This window comes from Amblyomma mixtum, chromosome 7 (genome assembly GCF_055824585.1).
Source record: "Amblyomma mixtum isolate Tamu chromosome 7, ASM5582458v1, whole genome shotgun sequence".
In the NCBI taxonomy this organism is placed as follows: Eukaryota; Metazoa; Arthropoda; class Arachnida; order Ixodida; family Ixodidae; genus Amblyomma; species Amblyomma mixtum.
Genome location: NC_143018.1, coordinates 101,904,933 through 101,926,942, shown reverse-complemented (window position 1 = coordinate 101,926,942; position 22,010 = coordinate 101,904,933). Strand labels below are relative to the sequence as shown.

The 22,010-nt window shown below is 46.2% G+C and overlaps 1 protein-coding gene across 1 annotated transcript in view; it reads right to left on the bottom strand.

Moving 5' to 3' along the window:
- The window catches only part of LOC149337029 (ATP-binding cassette sub-family C member 3-like), a 93,409-nt gene that overhangs the window by 12,379 nt on the left and 59,020 nt on the right, over positions 1–22,010 (bottom strand). The window contains exons 16-21 of the mRNA XM_089554801.1: positions 18,879–19,060; positions 15,662–15,734; positions 9,633–9,831; positions 7,536–7,846; positions 5,023–5,355; positions 1,190–1,291 (exon numbers count right to left, since the gene is read on the bottom strand). Of these exons, the coding sequence (XP_089410927.1) occupies positions 1,190–1,291; positions 5,023–5,355; positions 7,536–7,846; positions 9,633–9,831; positions 15,662–15,734; positions 18,879–19,060 (1,200 nt within the window). The remainder of the gene's footprint in view (positions 1–1,189; positions 1,292–5,022; positions 5,356–7,535; positions 7,847–9,632; positions 9,832–15,661; positions 15,735–18,878; positions 19,061–22,010) is intronic.

Sequence of the window (22,010 nt, the reverse complement as noted above, 5' to 3'; positions counted from 1 at the left end):
CCACTTGAAGTCGTGAATCTGTGTAGACACAAGGTATCATGCTTTCCTGAACAATATCATCACCGTTCTTCATAAGAACAGCTTTGACTCTACTTCAGTCCCTTTTTTTTCTGAGTTGCTCGTATGACATTCACGCTTTATCTTTTCATTGAAGTCCCTAATGGCACTACCGTTTTTTCTTCTCATTACGAACTATCGGCACAAAAATCATATATGAGATATGGATTTTAGCAAGAAATATTTTCATGCATTCATGTATGACAGCTGCTTGAAATGTTAGAAGGTATGAGGGAGCATAGCTGATCGGACGACGAGTTAGAATACCATGCGACTGGGTAGTGAGGCAGCGCTTCAATATTTTTTTTTTCTGAAAACAAGCAGATCCCGGAAACTTTTGAAGCCAATCATGCACCTGACTTTTGTTCGCTCCCGATTTTTCTTTGCTGTTTTTCGCTTCCTGTGCGCTTCTCTACTCACTGAAACCTCTCCAAGACAACCGGGCTTAAGACATACGATTCCACTTACAGCAAAGATTCAGCTAATTCTACCTGATTACTCAGGTTTGACCCTTCCTTGCACAGGAGTTCCTTTTAAAGGTATGTTTACATTCTAGGAGTGATTAAAACTCTCCCTTTCTCTGCTACCTTACCTCCTATATTAAGTACTCACTGCCATGATATCCTAGCGAGCTAAGGACTGCCCGGGCGAAGATTGCTAAGGATTTTAATAGTCGTCACTACACTATGATCCTTCGCTTCTGTAAAAGCTGGACATTTATTATCGACTGGATTCTGCACCTCAACCCTCTTCACTCAGTTATAAATATGAATTATTTGTAATTTTTTTCGCTCTCGCTTTTAATTCTGCATTTCATAACCTTACGGTGTTGTCACCGCTGCCTTTCATTTTAGCTAGCACTACATCTTCTACCAAACTGGGAGAGGCACTAATCCAGAACTCATTTCATCTCTCTCTTAGGTCTGCACTTTTGTACCGCCTGCGATGAAAGCCCCAAATCAACATACCCATATAGATGGCAGTGGCGAACTAGGATTATCGAAGTTTTATGACGCTGCACTAGTACAAAAAGGGTTCTCTCTTCCACTGTTGCCTTGCAATCTTCTTCAGTTCTTTGAAATGCGCACATTTCCGATAGCTCTATTTTGGGCTCAAGAAAGTATGTTATTACCTCAGGACTGAGTTCTGTGTATTCCAAGCAACGTTCGAAGGATACGATCATCTGTAGTACACCAAAGAGCATGACGCCAAGTGTCATAAGCCCCAGGGGTACCTGCGCGGGTGTAGAATAGTATAAGAGAACTCATTGCACAAGGACAAACAAATACATCTGCTCGAGATGTGCAAGCCCATCTAGGAGATACAACTAGGCAGTAAAACATAGAATAGTGCAGCGTTTTCCCCGCCGAAAATGTAGATTTTGAGCTAGTTTTCTCTTATAACAACATGTTCCCACTGGTAAGGGCTATGCTCCTTAAGAGAGAATGAAGGACGCAGGAAATGTATTAGGACAGGTTACAACCTCGGTGCAGTATTCCCTACTTTGGGTTGAAACCTGATTATTATAGGTTCCTTCACCCTCGTAAAACTGTCAAAATATGGGTTAAAAAGCTTGTTCCCGTTATGGAAGGAGCTTTGAAGAAAGCGTAGGCTGCTACTGCAGACGGCTGAATATTCCTGGCGGAGAAACGACACCTTGAACTTGTTCCATGAACCGTCATATGCCGTTCTTTGTTCCTTGCCGACCTTCATTTACGGTCTACCATTCGCTGTACAGCTTACGTGACCATAGGTAGAGGACTGAATTCTGAGTGGTAAAATTTTGTCAAGAGCTACCCCCGGCAGCGATGCCTTTCTTGAGCGTTGTTCTGTGTTATTAAGGACAGTTGTTTCGATGAGGCAATGTTTCTACTCCGAACGTGGGGACAGAGGAAGAAGTGTTCCGCATGGGGATGGCAATATGATAAACAAAACAGTTATAAAGGACGAAAAAATGTGAAATATCACCGATCTCTCACTTACTTGCTGCAGCCTGTAGTTTTAAGATTGTTTTTAAAAAACTACAATCAGGAATACCGAACTTTATGCCCCCAACAAAACGAATGCTCATAGTTAATTATTTTCTTTAGCAGAAGCACGCCGCAAAAGCATGACAACAGAACGATTGGTTTACGACACTTGATGCTTATGGGATTTTAAACTTAAAGGGTGTTGCATACTTTTACCCCCAAATCTTCAAATATAATAATTCCGCGCATGAATTGAACAACACATGCATCATAAACACAAGGGAGCGCTAATAAGATCCTTACCTTTTTGCAGATGACGTAAAAGGCACAATAAATTTGGGACAAATCACCTTACTTTTAACTGCTATGATATAATTATTGAACTAGGTCGCAAGAGTATCTGAACAACATGGGGATTTAATAGCGTAGTAAACAGAGAATAAGAGTCAACAATCAAGCATTTCAATGCCATTATTTGGGCGTCAGACAATTTACAGAACTTTGCAAATTCCTTTTCATATAGTCTTTATGAATTACCAGGCCGGCTAGAGGGAACAAGCTGTAGCCGTGCAGCAAGACCAAAAAGACCAAACCACAGCTCTAGCTCAAGACAGTATTCGATTCAGTTAGGCGGTATCCAATGTATAGGCAGTACGTAACGAGGACTTTCAGCACATAACGTAACTTTCACGTAACGTAACACATGTAACTTTCAGCATGTGCTGAAAAATTTGTAGGGGGACGACATTGTTGCCTTCTCTAGATGAAAACTTCGAGAATTCCATTAAGAACGGGTCTCATCCAAAATGAATATCAGATAATGAGATGAGACAGAGAGAGCGTCCCATGCCTGGAGTGGACAGCAATCAGCTGGTGATGGTGGTGAAAAACATCTATCTTCTATAAAATTTTTACAGAGGGGTGATTGAGGCAGAGTCCTATTGGCCCTTTCCCCTCACAATACTAGGTGGAGCCCCTATTCTGGGCCCAATTGGCAAGCAGCACCGCACGCGTCCGTTGAACCAAGGCCTTTTGGGTCTTTAGGTCCTGACAGCCGAGCAGGGCCGCCTCCCAGTACTCTCTGGTGGGATTGGAGAGGGTAGATGTGTTTGATTGGCACACCGAAACCACGTGGGAGGTGTTAGCCACCTCCCCATAGAACTGGCACGCGCCATCCAAGGATGTGTTGAAAGGCTTAAGCACCGCCGGGCACAGTACAGTGTTTGTGAGAATTTTGATCAGGAGGCGCTCGTCAGCGCGATCCAGTCCCTTACAAGGGGCCGGGTAGAGCCGGTGCTCCTCCTTGTAGTAATCGGTGATGTGTTTGAATGTAAGGGCCAGATTGTCTGATTAGGAGTAGGCTTCCAAGGACACTGAGGTAGCACGGGGAGAGAGTGTGCGGGCGGCCTATCGGCCTGCTCGTTTCCGTGGAGTCCCTGGTTATCAGGGGCCCAAATCAGGTTACGTGGAGTTGGATCTTCGTATCGGCAGCTAGAATCCAGTATGCGCCAGGCAAGCGGGGGAGCCCATCCCACCTCATAGTTCCGACAAGCCCCTCGCGTGTCGGTGACAAGATAAAGTCTGACGACAAGATTTATGAACTACAAAGGCATAAATCAATGCAACTATCATGCTGCCCCATGCCTGATGTGCCGAGTACTTTACTTGGAAGAGTGTTGTGTCCTGCACTTTTATTTAGATTTTTCCTGCAAGGTTCGTAACTTACAACATTGACGCCATCGAACCTGATAAACCGAATGCGCGTGCTTCCATCCCAGTCGGATAATCAGGACACTCCTGAAACTAAAACTGACAGTAAATGAAACATGTGTTAATATATTCTCGCTCAGCTTTCTTCCGGCCAGTTGGTTTAAACTTTGATCGCTGTGCCAGTAGCAACCAGGGGTCGCAGTTTACAGCTTTTGTTTTGTTTGACTTCCTTACGGTTTTCTTTACTTGATGTGGTCGGCCCCGGCCTACATCAACGGCCGCCCGTGAAGTATAACATAGGGTCGGGAAACAAACGGGCGGTTACAAAAGCCAATTGGAGAATGCTTTGCAACGACTGTGATTTAAGGTGGTCCCAATGGGCACTGAAACTCCCTTTAACGTCCTGGGGACGTATGGGACATCCTGGGGACGTCGAGGGGCGTTTCAGTGCCCATTGTGGTGATTTCTGCGATGCTAGAGATAACGTTCATAGTTTTAGTCGCATCGTATTGAAGGTTCGCATTCCCCTTTCAAATAATCGCAACACAAAGCAACGGCCATTCTAAACCGAACCACTCCAGAGTGCACCTTCTGCTAGCGATGGCACCGACTTGTTTTCTGTCTGTGGGACAAGTTACACAATTAGCAGTTGAATTTTGCTCCAGTAAGACTTTGATATACAGCCTCGCCTAACGTTCCAGCGGCGTGACAATGTTTACTAAAAAATTTCCTCACTGTTTCTCGGCTGAAATTAAATGAGTGCAGACACCATGAAACAATTCGTTTCCAACCCTGGCTCTGTTGCTGAAATATCATTGTGAAAGGATAAGTACAGAGGCAGAAGTAAATAAAGAAAATTCAATACTGAATATCAGCCCTAGTGTCGAAATGTAGGCTCCAATAACCTTCGTAAGAAGAGTAGGAGCTTCAATTCCTCCCAGCACACACAAAAGACATGGACAGACAGAAAACCCCCACAAGCAGCGCTTCTGGGTTGTTTCTGTCAGTGTCGTTTGTGTGCATTGAGAGGAATTGGAGCATGTACAACCAACTAATCCAGCATTTCGTCTTTAGTAAGAGTGAGAGAACATTGGTGCATCAGTATTCGTATGGCTGTGATTAGAATCGTAGTTAAGCGGAGCAAATATTCTTCTGTCTCCGATCTATTTCATCATGGTTGCCTTTGTACGGCCTGTCAAGTGGTGCATTATGCATGGTGAGGAAGTTCATTGTGGCAATTAATGCAACAGCTGGAAACGCCGCAAATGCCCGTCGGAACACATACCGAGCAGGCAGCGCTTAAAGCCAGACCTAGGCTGCTGGGATTCGGTCCTCCGTCACCGGCGAACGTGGTGTTTGCAACCAGTGTGCTTAAGACCACCACGAATGCAGCACTCGATGCAATCGCCCGAGTGAAGCGGTAGCAAATGATGAACAAGCTGTAGGCACTTATGGTCGCATCTGTCAGGCGGCAGTAATGCTGCCGGAATTGCGCCAGCATTCCATAGGCCCGTAGGCTGCTCAGTGCCTGCACGGTCTCGGTGACAAGCTGCATGACCCGGGACATGGCGAGGCTGTCCCCGAATGTAGCCCTGTACGACACCTTCACGGTTAAGTTCTGCAATAAGAAAGGCGAGAACACAGATTTTATGGCGGTGCCGCTGGCGGACACCAAGTAAGATGTACGTCGGCAATAACATGAAGTTTCTTTGTCTCGAAAGCACAGTTGGAATGTCAGGAAAGCCGCAGTAAAGAGCTGTAAATTGATTTCAATATCGTATATTTGGACCATGCTTCAAAATCCTTTAATACAAATGTGTGTCCACACCCTCTTCCAGGACGTGCAACTGCGAGGACGTAAAATTCACGTCCTCAGCAGCTCAACATCAAACGTACCTTCTGACCAAGCACGACGGGTCTTGCTGTATAAGGTTCAGTTCTAGTTGCGTTTATGTAAGACTTAATCACAAGGACAGTTAGCTTATGATGGCAGCATAGGCTCTGCTATGCGGGAGCTTCGCTGGGCATGTTCAAGAGCTCTAGAAAGTGGTAAAGGTAAAAGCAAGCCCTCGGTGTTGAGGCTATGCATAGTTAGGTACACCGTAACTACCTTTTCAAAGCCCTGTATCTCTGCCAAAAGCTCAGAGGCAGCTACTTTTTGGTGAAAGGTTTAGGGGAATCCCTGAAGGCGGAGTAGATTTGTAATAATTACTCACTGCGATCCACCGAAGTGCAGCCGTATTGCTACAAAGGTGAAGCGGTGGTCATGGTTTCGAACCCCGGACCAGGAACAATTTTTCGTTAACTACAAAGTGTCTCCGGAAGCTCCATAGCTTTTCTTTGTAGCCGGATGGCTGCGCTTGGCTGGATGCTTAGGAGTAATTAGTCCCTTATCACACAGCTACTTGCATACGGAACCTTAAAGACGAAACCCCTCTCTCCTATCCCGCTACGTGTTGCAGCAGAATTGTAGCCAGTATTTCGAAAGAACACGACAGAAGACCATAGTTTTCCCGAGCGGTATTTTTTGGCTAATGGCCTAACAGAGACGCGCGAGCAAACCTTGAAAATGGACTGTGCCTTCACACCACCCATACCCCGTTCATAGCTGGCAACTTCTATAAATTCGGGTTTTCATGACAACAGTATGTTCACATATAAGGGTTGGGAACACGACGTGAATGGTCGAGACAAAATGTGAGGCGCCAGTCTTTTACAACGTAAGCTCCTGTTAAAAGACCCCAGGGTGCTCAAATTGATGTGAAGCCTTCCAGTACTGTGCCTTTCCTCCTCAAAGCCAAAACAATCCAAGACGCTGCTCGGCACACGTCCTTATCCTGTCCAGCCGCGATCCGCTCTCCTTCAGGAATTGCCACCTTCATCCTGTCCACGCGGTGTGCCTTCCCTCCTCCCCTCCGCTATCTCAATTTATGCATCATGCTCTTACAGACCTTGCCACAAGCATCCTCTCTCTTCGGCGCCGCTTTCTCCTCCTCTCTTCGCACTCCATCGGGTGCCAGTTGGCCCTCACAAGATCCAGGGAAACAGAGTTTAAGAGTTGTCGGCGTAAAAATGTTACTGTTTGTTACCAGCAACTGAATATTGCGGCACAGAAGCAGGCATCCTCCACTAAACCTAATGAAATGAGGGATCGAAGGTTGCCGATAGATATCAATAGAAGTCCTGGACACCATGCGAAAGCCTTTGTGTGCAGTTTGTGAAGTTTGTTTATTTTCGTAAACAGTGCAGCTTTCGAAAAACCGTAGTAGATTAGTTCAGACAGAAGTAAAAAGCCATACAATAATGTCTTCATCGCACAAGGCAAATGGAAATGTGCGTTAGAGCACAACCTTACACAGCACAGTTGACCGGTAGTAGGTCTGCTATGACTGTCTCAGCGCTAGCCGAGATTTTGTGTCCATAAGTAACGCAGAAGCAGCACGGTGTCTTCTTTCTACATCCACTTGAGTGACTGCAGAATAACCGGCTACAATATTTAAATAAAACAAAAATGACTTTTCGTGGCACAGCCTGCTACCAAAGCCCGGGGTCCCTCAGCGTTCTGCCGGTTTGAGCACCTGATTTCGAAAACAGAAATTGCAATGCTGCTGTAAACTATCCAAATAGGAGTATACGACACTTGTCCAATGTATAGTTACCATATGTCATGCATTACGTCAGCAACAAAAAAATCTTCATTCACGTTGTGTGGAAAATTTGGCGCTAGGAGAGTGGAGCTTCAAGTTGAGAACCCTGTTTCAGTGGTCTGCAATGCCGATGGGCAAAATGTGCACTTACCAGCCCAAAGCCCCCAAGAATGATGACGACAGCAGTCGCCGCGACCACTACTGGAGACTGCGTAGCTATGACGGCCACCTTAGCCAGCGTGAGCAGCGTGTTCTGCACGGTTTGCTTGCCGGCCAAGAAGATCCGTGCGTCCATTAAGTCCATGTCGGTCGTGAAGCGGTTCAAGATTCGTCCGCGGGGTGTCGCATCGAAGAAGGACACTGGACTCCGCAGAACGCCGTTAAGCATCTGACTGTGCACGCTAGCGGACAGGTGCCGCGCGGTGAAGCCCAGCAGTACGGCGCCCAGAACACGGAAGGAAACTGCGAGAAAACAAATGTCTTTGTAAAAAAAAATGCCCCGGCGATTATACAAGGTGATGCGACAAATCTGCGTTAGTAGCACCCCTTGCCGGTTTGAATTTTATTTCGTTGTCGCTTTTATTAGCCAGGGCTGCGTGGGCTTCTTGCGGGTGGGGGTGTCTGGAGGCTGCAATTCAGTGGATGGGTTGGGAAAGGACCCTTCTGGAGGGTGCCACGGGGTGTTTGGTTATGCTTCAGTAGGTTGGTGGGGGCTGGCTGCTAGATTCTGAACGATGAAGGTGGGGGAGTACAAAAGTAGGGGCAGTGGGTGAAGGCCGTTTGTAAGTTGTAGGCGGCCGAAGCTTCTGGTGGGTAGTTTTGAATTGTTAGGGGATGGTAACGATTTTTGATTGAAGTGACCGATGTAGGCGAAGGCGGATGGGTAGTGGGCGATGTCCTCCTCGAGGGTGGCGGACTCACTGAACAGCGAATATCTTGAGAAAGTGAGGTAAGTAATCCTAACGCATCAAAATACACTTACATGGATCACACTCAGGGGGCACGAAGCAGCAGTAGGCATAAGTAAATGTGAGAGAGTAGGCGGAAAACACTTTTATTGACAGTATTAATTTATACACCCAGGATATGAATGGCAAGCGCGGCCATGGCTCGCTACAGGTCGTCGCTGGGGTTCCCCAGCTAGGCGGCCCAGGCAGATCCAGCGCGTTTGGGACAAGAGTGGGAGGCGAGAGCGATGGGGGAATGGAAGAGATAGTGTATCACGTCGGCGCTGGGGGAAGGGGAGCTGGTGCACTAGGGTTGCTGTATAAGCTTGTATAGGCGCCCTGATGAAACACATGATAAATGTAGGATACATGAAACATATACCAGGTGTTTCAGGGAACGCTGTAAGAAATTTTTAAAACTACGTTTTTTCAGGTAAAGAGACGTTTTTCGCGGCATGGTGATACCAGCGTTGGCAGAGCTCAGAAAACAAGTGGTTCCTGTTAAATAGTAAATTGATTAAAGAAACTGTAATAGTTAACTTTTTACCTGTTATCGATAGACGCCTGACAGCTGTTAGATTCGTAGCCGGTCATTACAAGTAGCCATGTTAGTTTTTATAATTTCGACAACAGGAATTTCGTCGCTCCGTGGTGCACGTGTATATAGTTCACTGTATCCACGTGATACGTGCCATTCTCTGCCTTACCTGCGCTCGGACATGAAAGTCGCGAGGAGTGGGGAGTTCCGCAGCACGGGCGGGGCAGAGATTGCCAATGCGTGCGTGCGCCAAGGAGTGTCCCAATGTGATAAACGTCGCTTTGCGCTCTTCCCAGGCACGCCGTTTTCGAATTGTGAGTGAAAACGCCCAAATATTTTTAGCAACAGTGGTGAGAGTAGTCCTATTTTCGAAATTGTAAAAACTAATATGGCTATTACTAATGGCCCGCTACAAATCTCTGATCTCAGTCAGGCACTCATCAGTAATAGTTAAAAAACTTACTATTAGAATTTGGTAATCACTTCACAAGTTAACATGAATCGCTTTCGAGATTTTCTGTGCTTTTGTGTCGTGGTTCAGAAGTTTACAGTTATAGAGATGATTACCAGCATTCCTCGTCACCACATGGCGGCGCCCAAGAAAGGAAAGGTTTGCCCGTGAACTCTTCAAAGGTACTTAGCATGTGCTGAAGTAAAGCGGCACTCTGGTAGTATCAGCTTTTGTGTTGGTCATTTGTCGTTGCGCAACGCCTCTTCCCCCCAAAGAGGAATTAGAACATGCAGTGTTGGCAGGAACGCCTACCGTCGATAAGGCACAGCCCCAGCAGCACCTGCACCCAAGGAGCGTGTGTCGCCTGCGATGTCACCGCGGCGTCCGTCCACTGCTTGATCCAAACCTGCTCCCAGCCCAGGGCGCACGCCGCCACGCAGAACGCGGCCACAGCCAGGGGCCCTTGCCACCCGCCCAGCCTCAGGAGAGCACACATCAGCTGCCAGGAGGTCTGCAGGGGACACGGTCACATGAGATGCACTACTTCGTTTAAAATGATTCCCGGCGCACAAGAAAGAGACTGAAGACTGACACAAGACATACCACAAAGCGCCGTACTTCAACTAGACTTTTTTATATATTTCACGCAATGTGCCTAGGTTTATACAATAGAGCGCATAAGCGCGAGCAGGAAACACCACAAACATAAATGCGAACACGAATTCCCTTGACCTGTGGACGAGCATACGTAGGCCAGCCTGGCAGATGTCTGAATGAGAGGCTCGAAGAGCTCAACTAAAACGTCATGGTTGGCTCTCGACACCTAAGCGTACTATCGCGCTCAACATGAGTTGCAACGCGCGGTCATCGACCGGGGCTCGTTCCGTGGGGTGCCTCCTCCAAACAGTCGCTCGGAATTCTGGCAGAAACTTTTCCCTGAGCGGGGCTGCTGTTGTTTCCTGGAACAGCAGTTTCTCCCAGAATTCCGAGCGACTCTTTGGAGGAGGCACCCCACGGAACGAGCTCCGGTCCATGACCGCGCGTTGCAACTCATATTGAGCGCGATAGTATCTTGCCGTGACTGCAAACAGTGCAAGGAACAAAGGCCTTTGTTTGGGCAGACCACAGTTCTGCGCTGGAGTGCAGAAATGAACACAAAGGAAATTGTTGATGCTGCGGAAATCGCAAAGCATAAAAAAAATTGCGTCAGCACGTCTTCACTACTCTTAACTGACAAGTAGCGTCATTTTTCTTGCACAGTGACACAATAACGCTTCTTCCAAGGCTGTCCATTCACGCTCGGTGTGCAGTAATGTATTTGTGTTTAGTTCGTGAAGTCGCCTCGTGCCACACGTTGTTCATCGCCGCTATCAAAGAAGGGCCTGACGTATCGCTTTTATGCTTGTGATTTTTCCTGTGTGCGCTTATGCGCTGTCTTGTATTCTATATCTAGGCGCACTGCGTGAAAATAAATTAGTTTAAGGACGGTGGTTTGTTTTGCGTTTTCTATCAGTGTCATCTCTTTCTTGTGCACCGAGAATCGTTTGGTATGTGCAACCAGCTAGCCAACTAGTTCGTCCTGTGTAAATTCGTTCCCTGCTTCATTTGCCACGTACGCATTGTTTGAAAATTGCTGTATTTTGGATGACGAAATCTGCTCACGTTCAAGCGCGAGCTTTATTTCATGGCGTTAAATGTTCTCCCTAGGAGGCAAAATAAGTAATTAACTGGAGAACGCTGAAAAACTACACTCTAAGAAAAAAACCGGCTCAGGGGGGAGTAAAGACAACTTTAGTCCTCAAAAGGGCTCTTTAGTCCCTAAATTTGCACACGACACTCTTCTTGCCAAAAAGGCGCGCCGTGTGCAAACTCAACGGACTAACTGCCAAGTAAGAGACTAATGAGGGCCGCCGCGGTGGCTCAGTGGCTATGGTGCTCGGCTGCTGGCCCGAAAGACGCGGGTTCGATCCCGGCCGCGGCGGCGGAATTTCTTTGGAGGAGAAATTCGAGGTCCGTGTACTGTGCCATGTCAGTGCACGTTAAAGAACCCCAGGTGGTCGAAATTTCCGGAGCCCTTCACTACGGCGTCTCTCATAGCCTTAGTCGCTTTGGGACGTTAAACCCCATAAACCAACCAACCAAGAGACTAATGGGGGTCGAATCGCAGCCTAGCAGCACGTGAAAATCGCGCGAATAGACCCATACTGCAATAGTACTTGATTTTTGAAGCGCAGGGCGTGGTCTAAGGCCAGTAAGAGCATCACCGCTGACTGTGACGAAGCGGATACCCTTTTGCGTGAGAAAAAGGCTTCGTGCCGCCGGAACGGCTGGCAGCTGTGCAAGTGCATAAACAAATACTACGGGCTTCAATACGTGTCAAATGTGAGTTGTAAAGGTTAGGGTTGAGCAAGTACTCGTAGTTTCATATCGTTGCCGTTAATTCCCTGTCACAGCTGTCCGCCAAAAACAAAAAAATGAAGTGAACCATCGCCTTCTATGTTTTCAACAGGCTGTAATGTGCAGCTGCCAGTTGCAAGAAATAAGACCACTTTATACGCAAAAAAAAAAGAAACTAAAAAAAAACAACTGTTGTGGTTGTGGAGTACCGGCCGTAATGTATACACAGTTCAGCACTTCTTTTTTTGGCCAAAACACGATTTAGACCGTTGCGCGTGCGCATTAAAGCTTACCGCAGGTTGTTTACAAAGGTTATGACACCAAAATAACCGTACTGTGCTCTAAACAGCAGTATGTTTGATCACAATTTTAGCGGTACAGACAGAAAATGTGTGTGTTTCGCATATAATGCTTTTATTTCCTGCCGTAGACCGTTTGCTGTGGTGTCGTAGTCGTATCCGCGCTCGGCTCATAATCCAAAGGTTGTCGGTTCGAATCCAAGTGTTTTCATGTATATTTGTTTCTGTTTCCTTTATCGTTGTTATATGTGTGAAGTTCTGTCTGAAACTATCCCGCTTTAAATTACGCTGTAAATCACACGTCGTCTGCTTCATTAAATGGCTGCTCCCGGGGACTACCTGTTGCACCCTTTCGAAGGGGACCAACAGTTACACACTTTGCAGTTAGTCCCGAGAAGGACGAATGTCAGTGGCAGGTCAGTTAGACCACAAAACGAATAACCTCTCGCCCCCTGTTAGCCCCTTTTTTCTAAGAGTGTATGGGTACATGAACTTGAAATTAGTGCGCATCGGTAACAAACACGAAGACTTCGGTCAACCATGCGCTTCCACTGTGGCGCCTTATCATCATTATGAACAAAAGCAGCAATATCGTCAGAGCATTGTCCAGAATAACCTCAACATGATATAAATCAATCAATAGACCAATTATATATTTTTTTACTTTTCGTAAAAATATCATGTCACTGACAAGAATAGAGGCACAGATAAAGTAATGCCCGCATCTGAATTAGCTATCGGGCTTGATTATTTCTTTTTTCCTGTAATAAGTATGGCTCACATACAATGCATGCATTTAAACTTCCACTAAACATGCAGATATAAATGCGTTAATACACACACACTCATGTGGCATACAATAAACAGTGTCTTTTCTATCTGCGAACATTTAAGAGGGTAGCTGTTTGGCGGCCGCTCCTCGCATACAGCAATGTCGGCGCCGCCTGAAGGAGGATATGAAGGATATGTCTGAGAAGCAGTGCGTGGAGAAAGTTAAAGCGCTCTGAAGAGTACGAATTAATATCAGAAGATCGGTACATGTAATACGAGGTTCGTGGGACACAGAGGATGTGTCTTTGAGATAATGAAACAGCGCTGGTGTCTCCTGAATTACGATGTGCAGGAAATGTTAGGGGCTTACTGTGTGGGGAGGTCGTAAGTGCCGCGGAGAGGAAAAAGAAAGACCCGGGCTGGGCTAGAAAAGGCCCACTCTTGCCAGGCATGGACCGTGTCGAGGCTTGAATTTGGGGTGCCTTGGAGGGCTCTTGCGCATACATAGAGGGTCTTTGAGAGCCTTTTCGTTCAATACTAGTAAGTTTGGTTTGGTTTGGTTTATGGGGTTTAACGTCCCAAAGCGACTAAGGCTATTCAGAGACGCCGTAGTGAAGGGCTCCAGAAATTTCTACCACCTGGGGTTCTTTAGCGTGCACTGACATCGCACAGTACACGGGCCTCTAGAATTTCTCCTCCAAAGAAATTCAACAGCCGCGGCCGGGTTCGAACCCGCATCTTTCGGGTCAGCAGCCGAGCACCATAACCACTGAGCCACCGCGGCGACCTCAATAGTAGTAAGTAAATTACACATAAGGAGATGTATCAGCCTAACAGGAATAGCAGGGTCGAGATTCCACAGAGAAAAAAAAAGTCACTGAAGGCTAGCTTGCTTATTTTTTGGTGTTGGCTATAGTTGTATTTTTCTCAAAGGAGAAAAATCTCAAGAATACTATTTTTTGAATGGTTTTGCTCGGGGGGGGGGGGGGGGGTAGCTGTTGCACGAACATTTCGGAAATGACATAATTCTGGCGCTAAAGTATTTCAGGGGAATTATTCGTTGACTCGGAGAGAGAGAGAACTTAACTATGTCATTTGTAACCCCGTTTATTTTGCGCCACTGCAAGAATTCAGCGCACAAGATGGGACGAGAAGAAGAGAGACGAGAACAAGAGCGCTACTGACAACTGAAGCTTTATTGTAAGTGGAGCATGCATATATATATATATATATATATATATATATATATATATATATATATATATATATATATATACATATATATATATATATATATATATATATATATATATAAGAAAGCCCAGCCGCCGCGGTGGCTCAGTGGCTATGGTGCTCGGCTGCTGGCCCGAAAGACGCGGGTTCGATCCCGGCCGCGGCGGCTGAATTTCTTTGGAGGAGAAATTCGAGGCCCGTGTACTGTGCGATGTCAGTGCACGCTAAAGAACCCCAGGTGGTCGAAATATCCGGAGCCCTCCACTACGGCGTCTCTCATAGCCTTAGTCGCTTTGGGACGTGAAGCCCTATAAACCAAACCATATATAAGAAAGCGGTACGGCAGAAAATATACATAAAAGAAAGCGGTAGGACGGGAAAGCTTTACGCCTTTTCTTTGGACATAAAACAGCTGTATTACTTCCTTCCACAGCCCCTTATCTGCGAAGTAGTCAGTGACTGTATTCATTCTGTGGACAGCATCAAGTTAAAAAAGAAAAGCAATAGGTAGCATGAACAAAAAAATGCGCGAGAGTGGGAATCGAACTGCAAACGCTTGAGCGGCAGAAGAAGACTGCAACCCTTGACAACATTAGGGCAAAATGCCTTCCATATTTTCGTCAATTACTGTAATCGCCGGTCATATGCTTTCACTGTGGAGGTGTTTGTTTTATTTCAGCCCGTGCAGGAGCCACTTGTCGTTCAGTTCACATAATTTTCCATCAAACCTCCTTATCGGCCTTGTGCAAACGCATTCACTTCTAAAAAGAGCTATCGGAGTACATACAGACAGTGCAGTCAGGCCGTGCCAACTGGGACTTTCGGAGCTTATTGCCTTGTTCTGAATTCATTTTTTTCAAATGACTACACTCTGCGATAACTAAGGCCTGTGAGTATAGTGATCAGATAAGACGCTATCCAAATAGCACTTCACTTGACCGGCCTGTGAGTATAGTGATTCGATAAGAGACTGCCTAAATATATGTCACTCTACAATGTGGGCATGCGAATCTGGTTTCAAGTGCAAATTTTGGGGGTCAGTCGCTGACAAGCCTTCGCACTAGATTAGACATCGGTACCTTTTTTACGTGACGCGTCCACGCGACGCATTCACAATACGGATATATGTAGTGTCTTCGATACGAGCGTAGGTCACAGCTCGTCGGAAACGTTTGCTGTCGTGGCCAATTAAGCGACCGAGCGAAAAACAAGTGCGAATTTTTACTCGTCTGAAGGCGAAAGGCGTCGGCCCTGAGGCCCGTTGGCTTTCACCTTCACGCTGGCGCAGTCGCGTCACCGATACTCGTGTAACGCTAGCAAAAAACGCTTTGTGTTAAATGAGTCTAATATTTATACAACACATACCGTAGAAAAATCAGTGATTACAAATTTTACATGAAAGGTACGATGGTCTTGTTTTTAATGGGCGTGACTGAATTACCTCAACGACGTGGGGTCTCAGCAATACTTCTATTTAAGGCCTGCTGAGTCACACTAACTGCAAGCAGCCAAACGATCCCATGTAGAATTTCCTCGAAAGACTAAAAATGGGATGCCTGTCGATTTCCATCACTTTAATTTAGTCACCATTGTTGAATATTATTAGCCGTGGATGTTCCACATTTGCCGCATGTCGCTTACCTTTTTAAACACTCCAGTTTCGTCCACCGTCACTCTGCCAACTGAATCATTGTCTTCGAGATCATCGCGCATGCTGGAAAAATTCAGATAGGTATATAAGGGGAGGAACTTAAGGGTTCACGCAACAATGCTATAGTTCCATAGTTGTGAAACAGATCTAAAATATCAGTAAGACAATCATGTTATCGCGTGTGTCTCGAACTGTATACACAGGCGACAAGTTGTCTAATCAGTCGTAGCACTACGAAAACGTGCGTTCCTGTTTTTACTGAACGACTATGAATCATTGTTACACAGGAGCATGCGACCTTAGTATATTTTCTTCTGTGTACTATAAGATATGTGATATATCGCAAATAAATATAACGCTATATTATGAAAAAGTTCTAATTGCGGTGCCATTTAACTTTCATCATGCTCCAAAACATGGCCTTTATGATATATAAATCACAAAAGCACGAAACATTTGTTTAAGGTCAGTACAGGGATGTGGTGGAAAAGAGCGCCAAGCAGGTCAGTGGCAGCACAAAAGATTTGTAGATGCATGCTTTCCGTAATAATGCTCGCCAATGTTTCTTTTCAGCCTCTGTGAGACGATAATCAGACAAAATGTCATTATACAAGAGGGTACAAATAAATACCTCCTGCAAATGAATCTGGGCGTATATGTGAAATTTGAACGAGAAAAATCAAGAAACAAGCCTCACATTATGAATGCGCGCGCGACCGTCAGCAGTATCTGCCAAGCATATCAGTCTTAATGAGCAGTTGTGAATAGTTTAAAATATGAAGAGCGCATGGCAGTGCGGTAAAAAGGCACACACTGGCGTCTAACTCTCAGCTTCGCGCGCATCACTAGAAATATTTGGAAAGTTGAGTACACTGCCAAACACCGTCGGTCTCCACCACCTTATATAAAGACTGCTCTATGCTCTCCATCTGGAATGCGTACTCTTACGTTCTAGCTAGACGCATCAACGTAATATGAAATCAAACTAAGAAAAGCACATAAATTTTTATCCACATGCCGCTATTTCGTGCCTATTGAATATTGCATGGCTCAATGAACTGATGACTCCTTGGGGATAAGCAGCTAACGGAATAAGTAACATGTCCTACCGGTACTCACTTAGGGGGCTAAACATGGAGGTTAACAAAAGGGTTCATCTGAAGTTAAGGAGAACGCGCTAGTTATGGAAAGTAAAATGATAGGTGTAAAGTTAAGAGACAGGAGGGGGATAAAGTCTATCAGGGAGCAAACGCCGATTAATGACATCCAAGTCGAAATCTAGAGAAAGAAATGTGCTCTGGCAGGGCATGTAATGCGAAAGTAAGATAACCGATGGTCGTTAACAATAATGGACGGGATTCCAAGAGGAGGCAAGTGCAGTAGGGGGCGGCAGAAAGTTAGATGGGATGATGAGATCAAAACGTTTGCAGGGACGCAGCTGGCACAGGACAGGTTTATATAGAAAGGTGATGACTAAGTAAGGAATTATTTTTAGTCTAGGCTACACAGGTGTGGTTAGGAAGAATGGAGAGATGAGTATGTTGCGTAGCAGCTTGAGAGGCGCCGCTGTGTAACGTCAGTCGTCGTCTTCATTATGTTTAATTGAGGGCGAGGTCGAACACAGCGGCCGAGCGCCGCAGTGCCAGCCGCGTTGCTCGCTGTTGCTTCTTTTTTTTTATTCGAGCTCTTTGCCATTAGGCATAAAGAAAAAGGGAAAGAAAGTTATAAAAAGAAGTGTAAACTAGCTTCTCCCCTATCTCTGCCGAGCCTATGCGTCGCAAGTTCAGCTTGCGGCATCTTTGCTTGTAACAACTTCCTTGTAGCAACCGCAAGTTTTGTGTGTTCACTCCCACGCTGAGACCTCAGGTTTACCCCATTGTAAATTCTCGCGACTTCGTCATGCCTTGGAGAAAACACAACCGGCGTGACAACGCATTTTATAAGCGCGGTTGATAAGCGCATAACACCTTTTTATTACACAGTTGCCGTTTAGCAGTAAAGTCCGGTGGATTTGCACGCAGATACCAACAAAGGGACAGCGCTTAGGAAGGTCCTTTTAACATCATACACTGCACTAGGCAATGAAAAAGAGGAACACGATGCGTTCAGAAGGACTCAGGGTAGTGGTATGAATGCAATAGCCACCAGGCGACAAGCAGTCCTGTTGTAGCCGCGAACAACGAGGCAGAACCAGAATGACGACCAACGTAGACGGTCTATTAGCTCGTCAGTGCGTAGCGGAAAGAACATGGAAAGCCCAGCTGTCAGCGCTTATATACCGATAAGCGACGCGCTATCAATGTGACGTCACACGCACTTCGTACGACACCACAGGGCCTTTTCACAGCTTTTTGTTGAAGACCGCTTTCTTGTTTCCGTTCTCGTTTCTATACTTTAAAGCGGAAAGTCTCCCGTGAAACGAGGTTCTATAGTGCTCTTCCTTTTTGGTCGTACTGCTAGGATTTGCATCCACTGCATCCAGGCTGCCTTTTTCCGCTCCCGCATTACAAATGAGCAGATCAATCATAAAGACCCATTTAAGCTATTTTAGAATTTCGTTTGCCCAGCTGCATATGGTCTCTAACGCTTGCACTACCGTAGAGGGAATATCGCGGGAAACATCTGCTCGACTAGACGGCATGTTCAGAGTCAGAGAGGCCTATCAGTAATCGAAGTCTCAGTTCGACCTGGTGCGCACAATTATGTGCACAGTACTGGCTGTAATTTTTGCAACTTTGGGAGTAGTATATAGCGCCTTGATGCGTCAAATCTATAATTAGATAGAAATAAATGTGATTGATGGATTGAGAAACAGTGCTTATTGATACTAGGAAGATATCACTCTGCTCATACATTTTACGAGTGCGAACGCACATCTACAATCAACAATCCATTGTTACCATTCAAACTCACCACAGCTTATTCGAACTAGCAGGAGCTTTTGCCAGTTGCCAACGAAGGTGTTAATGGCACTGGATTGCTTTCGGTTGCTTTCGGTTGCTTTCACACAAGAGGAACTAAATCAATATAAAAAGTGTAATATTTTCCATTTTTCTCCTCGCTGCAGTTCAGTGTCATTTATACTTAATTTTCCTTTCACATTTACATTTATTTGCCATGTTTTTCTTACGTTAACACGCGCAAACTTCCTGAAAGCATGCAAATCTTACAGCGCAGAATTCTGACTGCAGTATTTTGAAAGCTCACCGCGCACTTGAGGTATCTTCAGACGGACTGTGCCGTAAACAATCATTTAAATTCTTTGGTGCCTGCGGGTCTTGAACCAGGTCTTCTAAACTTTTGTAACTACGGATCCGTCTGTCGTGCACCAAAACAAGCTTGTCCATGTAACATAGATAATTCGCCTGATTGCACACCATGATTCGAGTCTGAAAAAATGAAAGCAATAGAAAAATAAGCGGTTATCGCTTTAAAACCACTGGCGTGGATCAATAAGCATCTTATTCAATTGCACTATTTACTTGGCGCAGATGTTTCGAACATTTCTGATAAAGGGTGTCTGGGCAAGCCATGGCCCTTAAAATAGAAGGCAAAACAAACACTCCGTTCAAACTTATTGATAACAACTGCTTTCAATTGTTTATATCACCCACTGGAAAAGCACCCACTTATGTGCGCATAGGATCTGCATTAGAAAAAATAAGGATTCCTATAAAACTCCTCACTTTGGCTCTCTGCTCAATAGAGGACCAAATAAGGAGTTCAAGAAATAACTGTATAGTTTAAATCTCCGAAGGGCGTTATAAGTTCACAAAATTTTAGGGCCTCTGCTGCAGCTCCACATCCAAGTCTGTGAACTTTGGTAGGGGAATCAAGAAACATCTCGCGTTTTGCATAGCAAAACGAAGATACAGGTGCACAAAGTCGCTGCTTGACCTCGGTGTTGCAAGGCGCATGCAGAAGAAAATCCAGCACAGAATTCAAATCTTGCATGCTGACCGTTTGAAGACATTCCCTGAATCGCTGGATCCGCGAAAGCCTCTCTCACGCGTTTGGAGCGTGGTGCATGGTCTACGAACATCTCCTCAGCAGCTCCACACATTCAAGCCTCAGGCACTTCACCAAGGACGCAGTGAAGCGGAGATTGGTGAAGATTTTTGCGCAAGAATAGCAGGCCCCAAGAACCTACACAAAACTCTGAATTGCTACGAAGTGCCCAGATCTATGGACTTGCAAATTGACCTCCTTTTCTCCACGAAGAACTAGACGCCGCCATGGCTGGTTGCACGCAGTCATTGTCGCCGGGACCCGATGGAGTAACACGATCTGCAGTTGCAAACCTTGGTCAGGAGGCTGGACATGCTCTTTTCGAACATTTCCATTCATCATGGAGTGCGGATACAGTTCCGGATGCGTGGAAATCAAGTCGGCCGGTTCCAGTCCTTAAGCGCTGAAAATCACCGCTTGACCTTGCATCGTATCGTACAGTTACGTTGGCTAGTTGCGTGGGCAAACTCATGGTAAGGATGGCACTTACGCGAATTGAGCGACATGCAGAGCGCTAGCAAATATACGCCGATGTAATGTCCGGATTTTTACGTGGACATTCGTCTATTGGCAATGTGCTTGACCTGGTATCATCAGTTCAACATCAGAAACATCTGAAGCGCTTGGCCGCAGCGTTGTTTCGGGATGTTAAAAGGGCATACGACAACGTCACTCATCAAGCTATATTCGACACCCTGTGAAAGGAGCCATCGCTTACTTGAGGTAATCATTGATCGTAGCCTATCGTGCAGCCCACATGTCTCGTACATGAAATAGCGACTGACATCGATCGTTCATATCCTCTACTTTTTTGGAGGGAAGTCGTGGGGTGCCTCAGTGCAGTCGATGCTCCAGCTGTATACCGCATTATTCATGGCCCTCCTTCGGTACAGTCTCCCTGCACTTGGAAACTTGAGGAAAGCGAACATACGGTGTCTACAAAGCATTCAAGCTCAAGCTCTCCGGACGTGTCTAGGACTGCCCAAATGCGCGTACACAGCCGCAACAGTACTCATCGCCCAGGAGAATCCAGTGACTGCCTACATAACCATCGACGCCTTCAGAGCGCATATTCGACACCTCTCTCGGATTTCAGCTCACCACCTTGCCGGTCTTTCTGCTAACCGATCGCTTACATCCTTTGCGAAAATTATTGATGCCGATCGCGACTTTATACAATCCGAGTTTACACCAGCCTCCAGACCGTGCTCTCCATTATGGAACCTGCACCAACGTCATTTGCTTCTTTCCATACCAGGGATTAAAAAGAAGGCTGCTTTATTGCCAGCAGCATTTAAACAGATCACTCTTGAATATTTGTATGAGAAGCACGGACACTGACTGCACGTCTACACCGATGGCTCAGTGATTCCTTCCGGTTCCTCGGGCTCCGTGGTCATCCTCGTAAGGGCCATAGTTAAGAAAGTGAAAACATCACACCAGACTTCATCCACTGGTGCACAACTTACGCCTGTTCGCGTCGCCATTGAACATATTAGTGAAGAAACACTCCAGCATCGGTCTGCTTTCGCTGATTCAAAAGCAGCCCTCCAAGCCTTACAATCTGCTCTTCGCCGTGGGTCTAATGAACAACTGGTCGCGGAAATCCGACAGCTACACCACACCGCCATCAATAAAGGGCACGATATTACCTACCAATGACTGCCAGGACACAGCGGCATCGTCGGCAACCACCGCGTGGACGAGGCTGCGTGAACCGCTCACCACGAGGGCGATTTTGTGTCCATCCCCATCTCGAGAGGCGACGCAGCGGATAGGCGTCGAACGCTGGCGCGAAAGATCACGCCTGCCTTGTGGACTTCTGCCCAGTATTCGAACCGGCGTCTGTTATCCCTAGGTCCTGACCTGAAGTTACAGCTTCCATCCGGCCTATCACGACGTGAGGCAACTTTGCCGTGTCGCCTGTGGCTTAATGGCGCATTCACAGACCACTTCACTACTGTTATCGGCATGGCTAATAACCCTGCCTGCGACATCTGGGGCCGTGATGAGACCATATCTCATATTCTTTGTGAATGTCCAGCGTAGAGTTCTCCAAGACATTCTCTCCGCCTTGCGCTGGAGACCACTGCTTCACGCCAACTAACGGACTTCCAGATTCTGGGACACAGGCCGCGAAGATCGTCGGCGGTGAGGGCCTAGCAAGCCCTCCTGCGGTTCTTCATCAACTCACTTGACCTCATCAGCTTACTTGACCTTCTGCCGCTCCCTCCTACGCTGGCCTGCCTTGTAATGCACTCTGTTAGCCTGAACGACTGTTGGTTATATTGTGCTCGCATTATGTGAACAGTCCATCCCCATTTCTTCGTT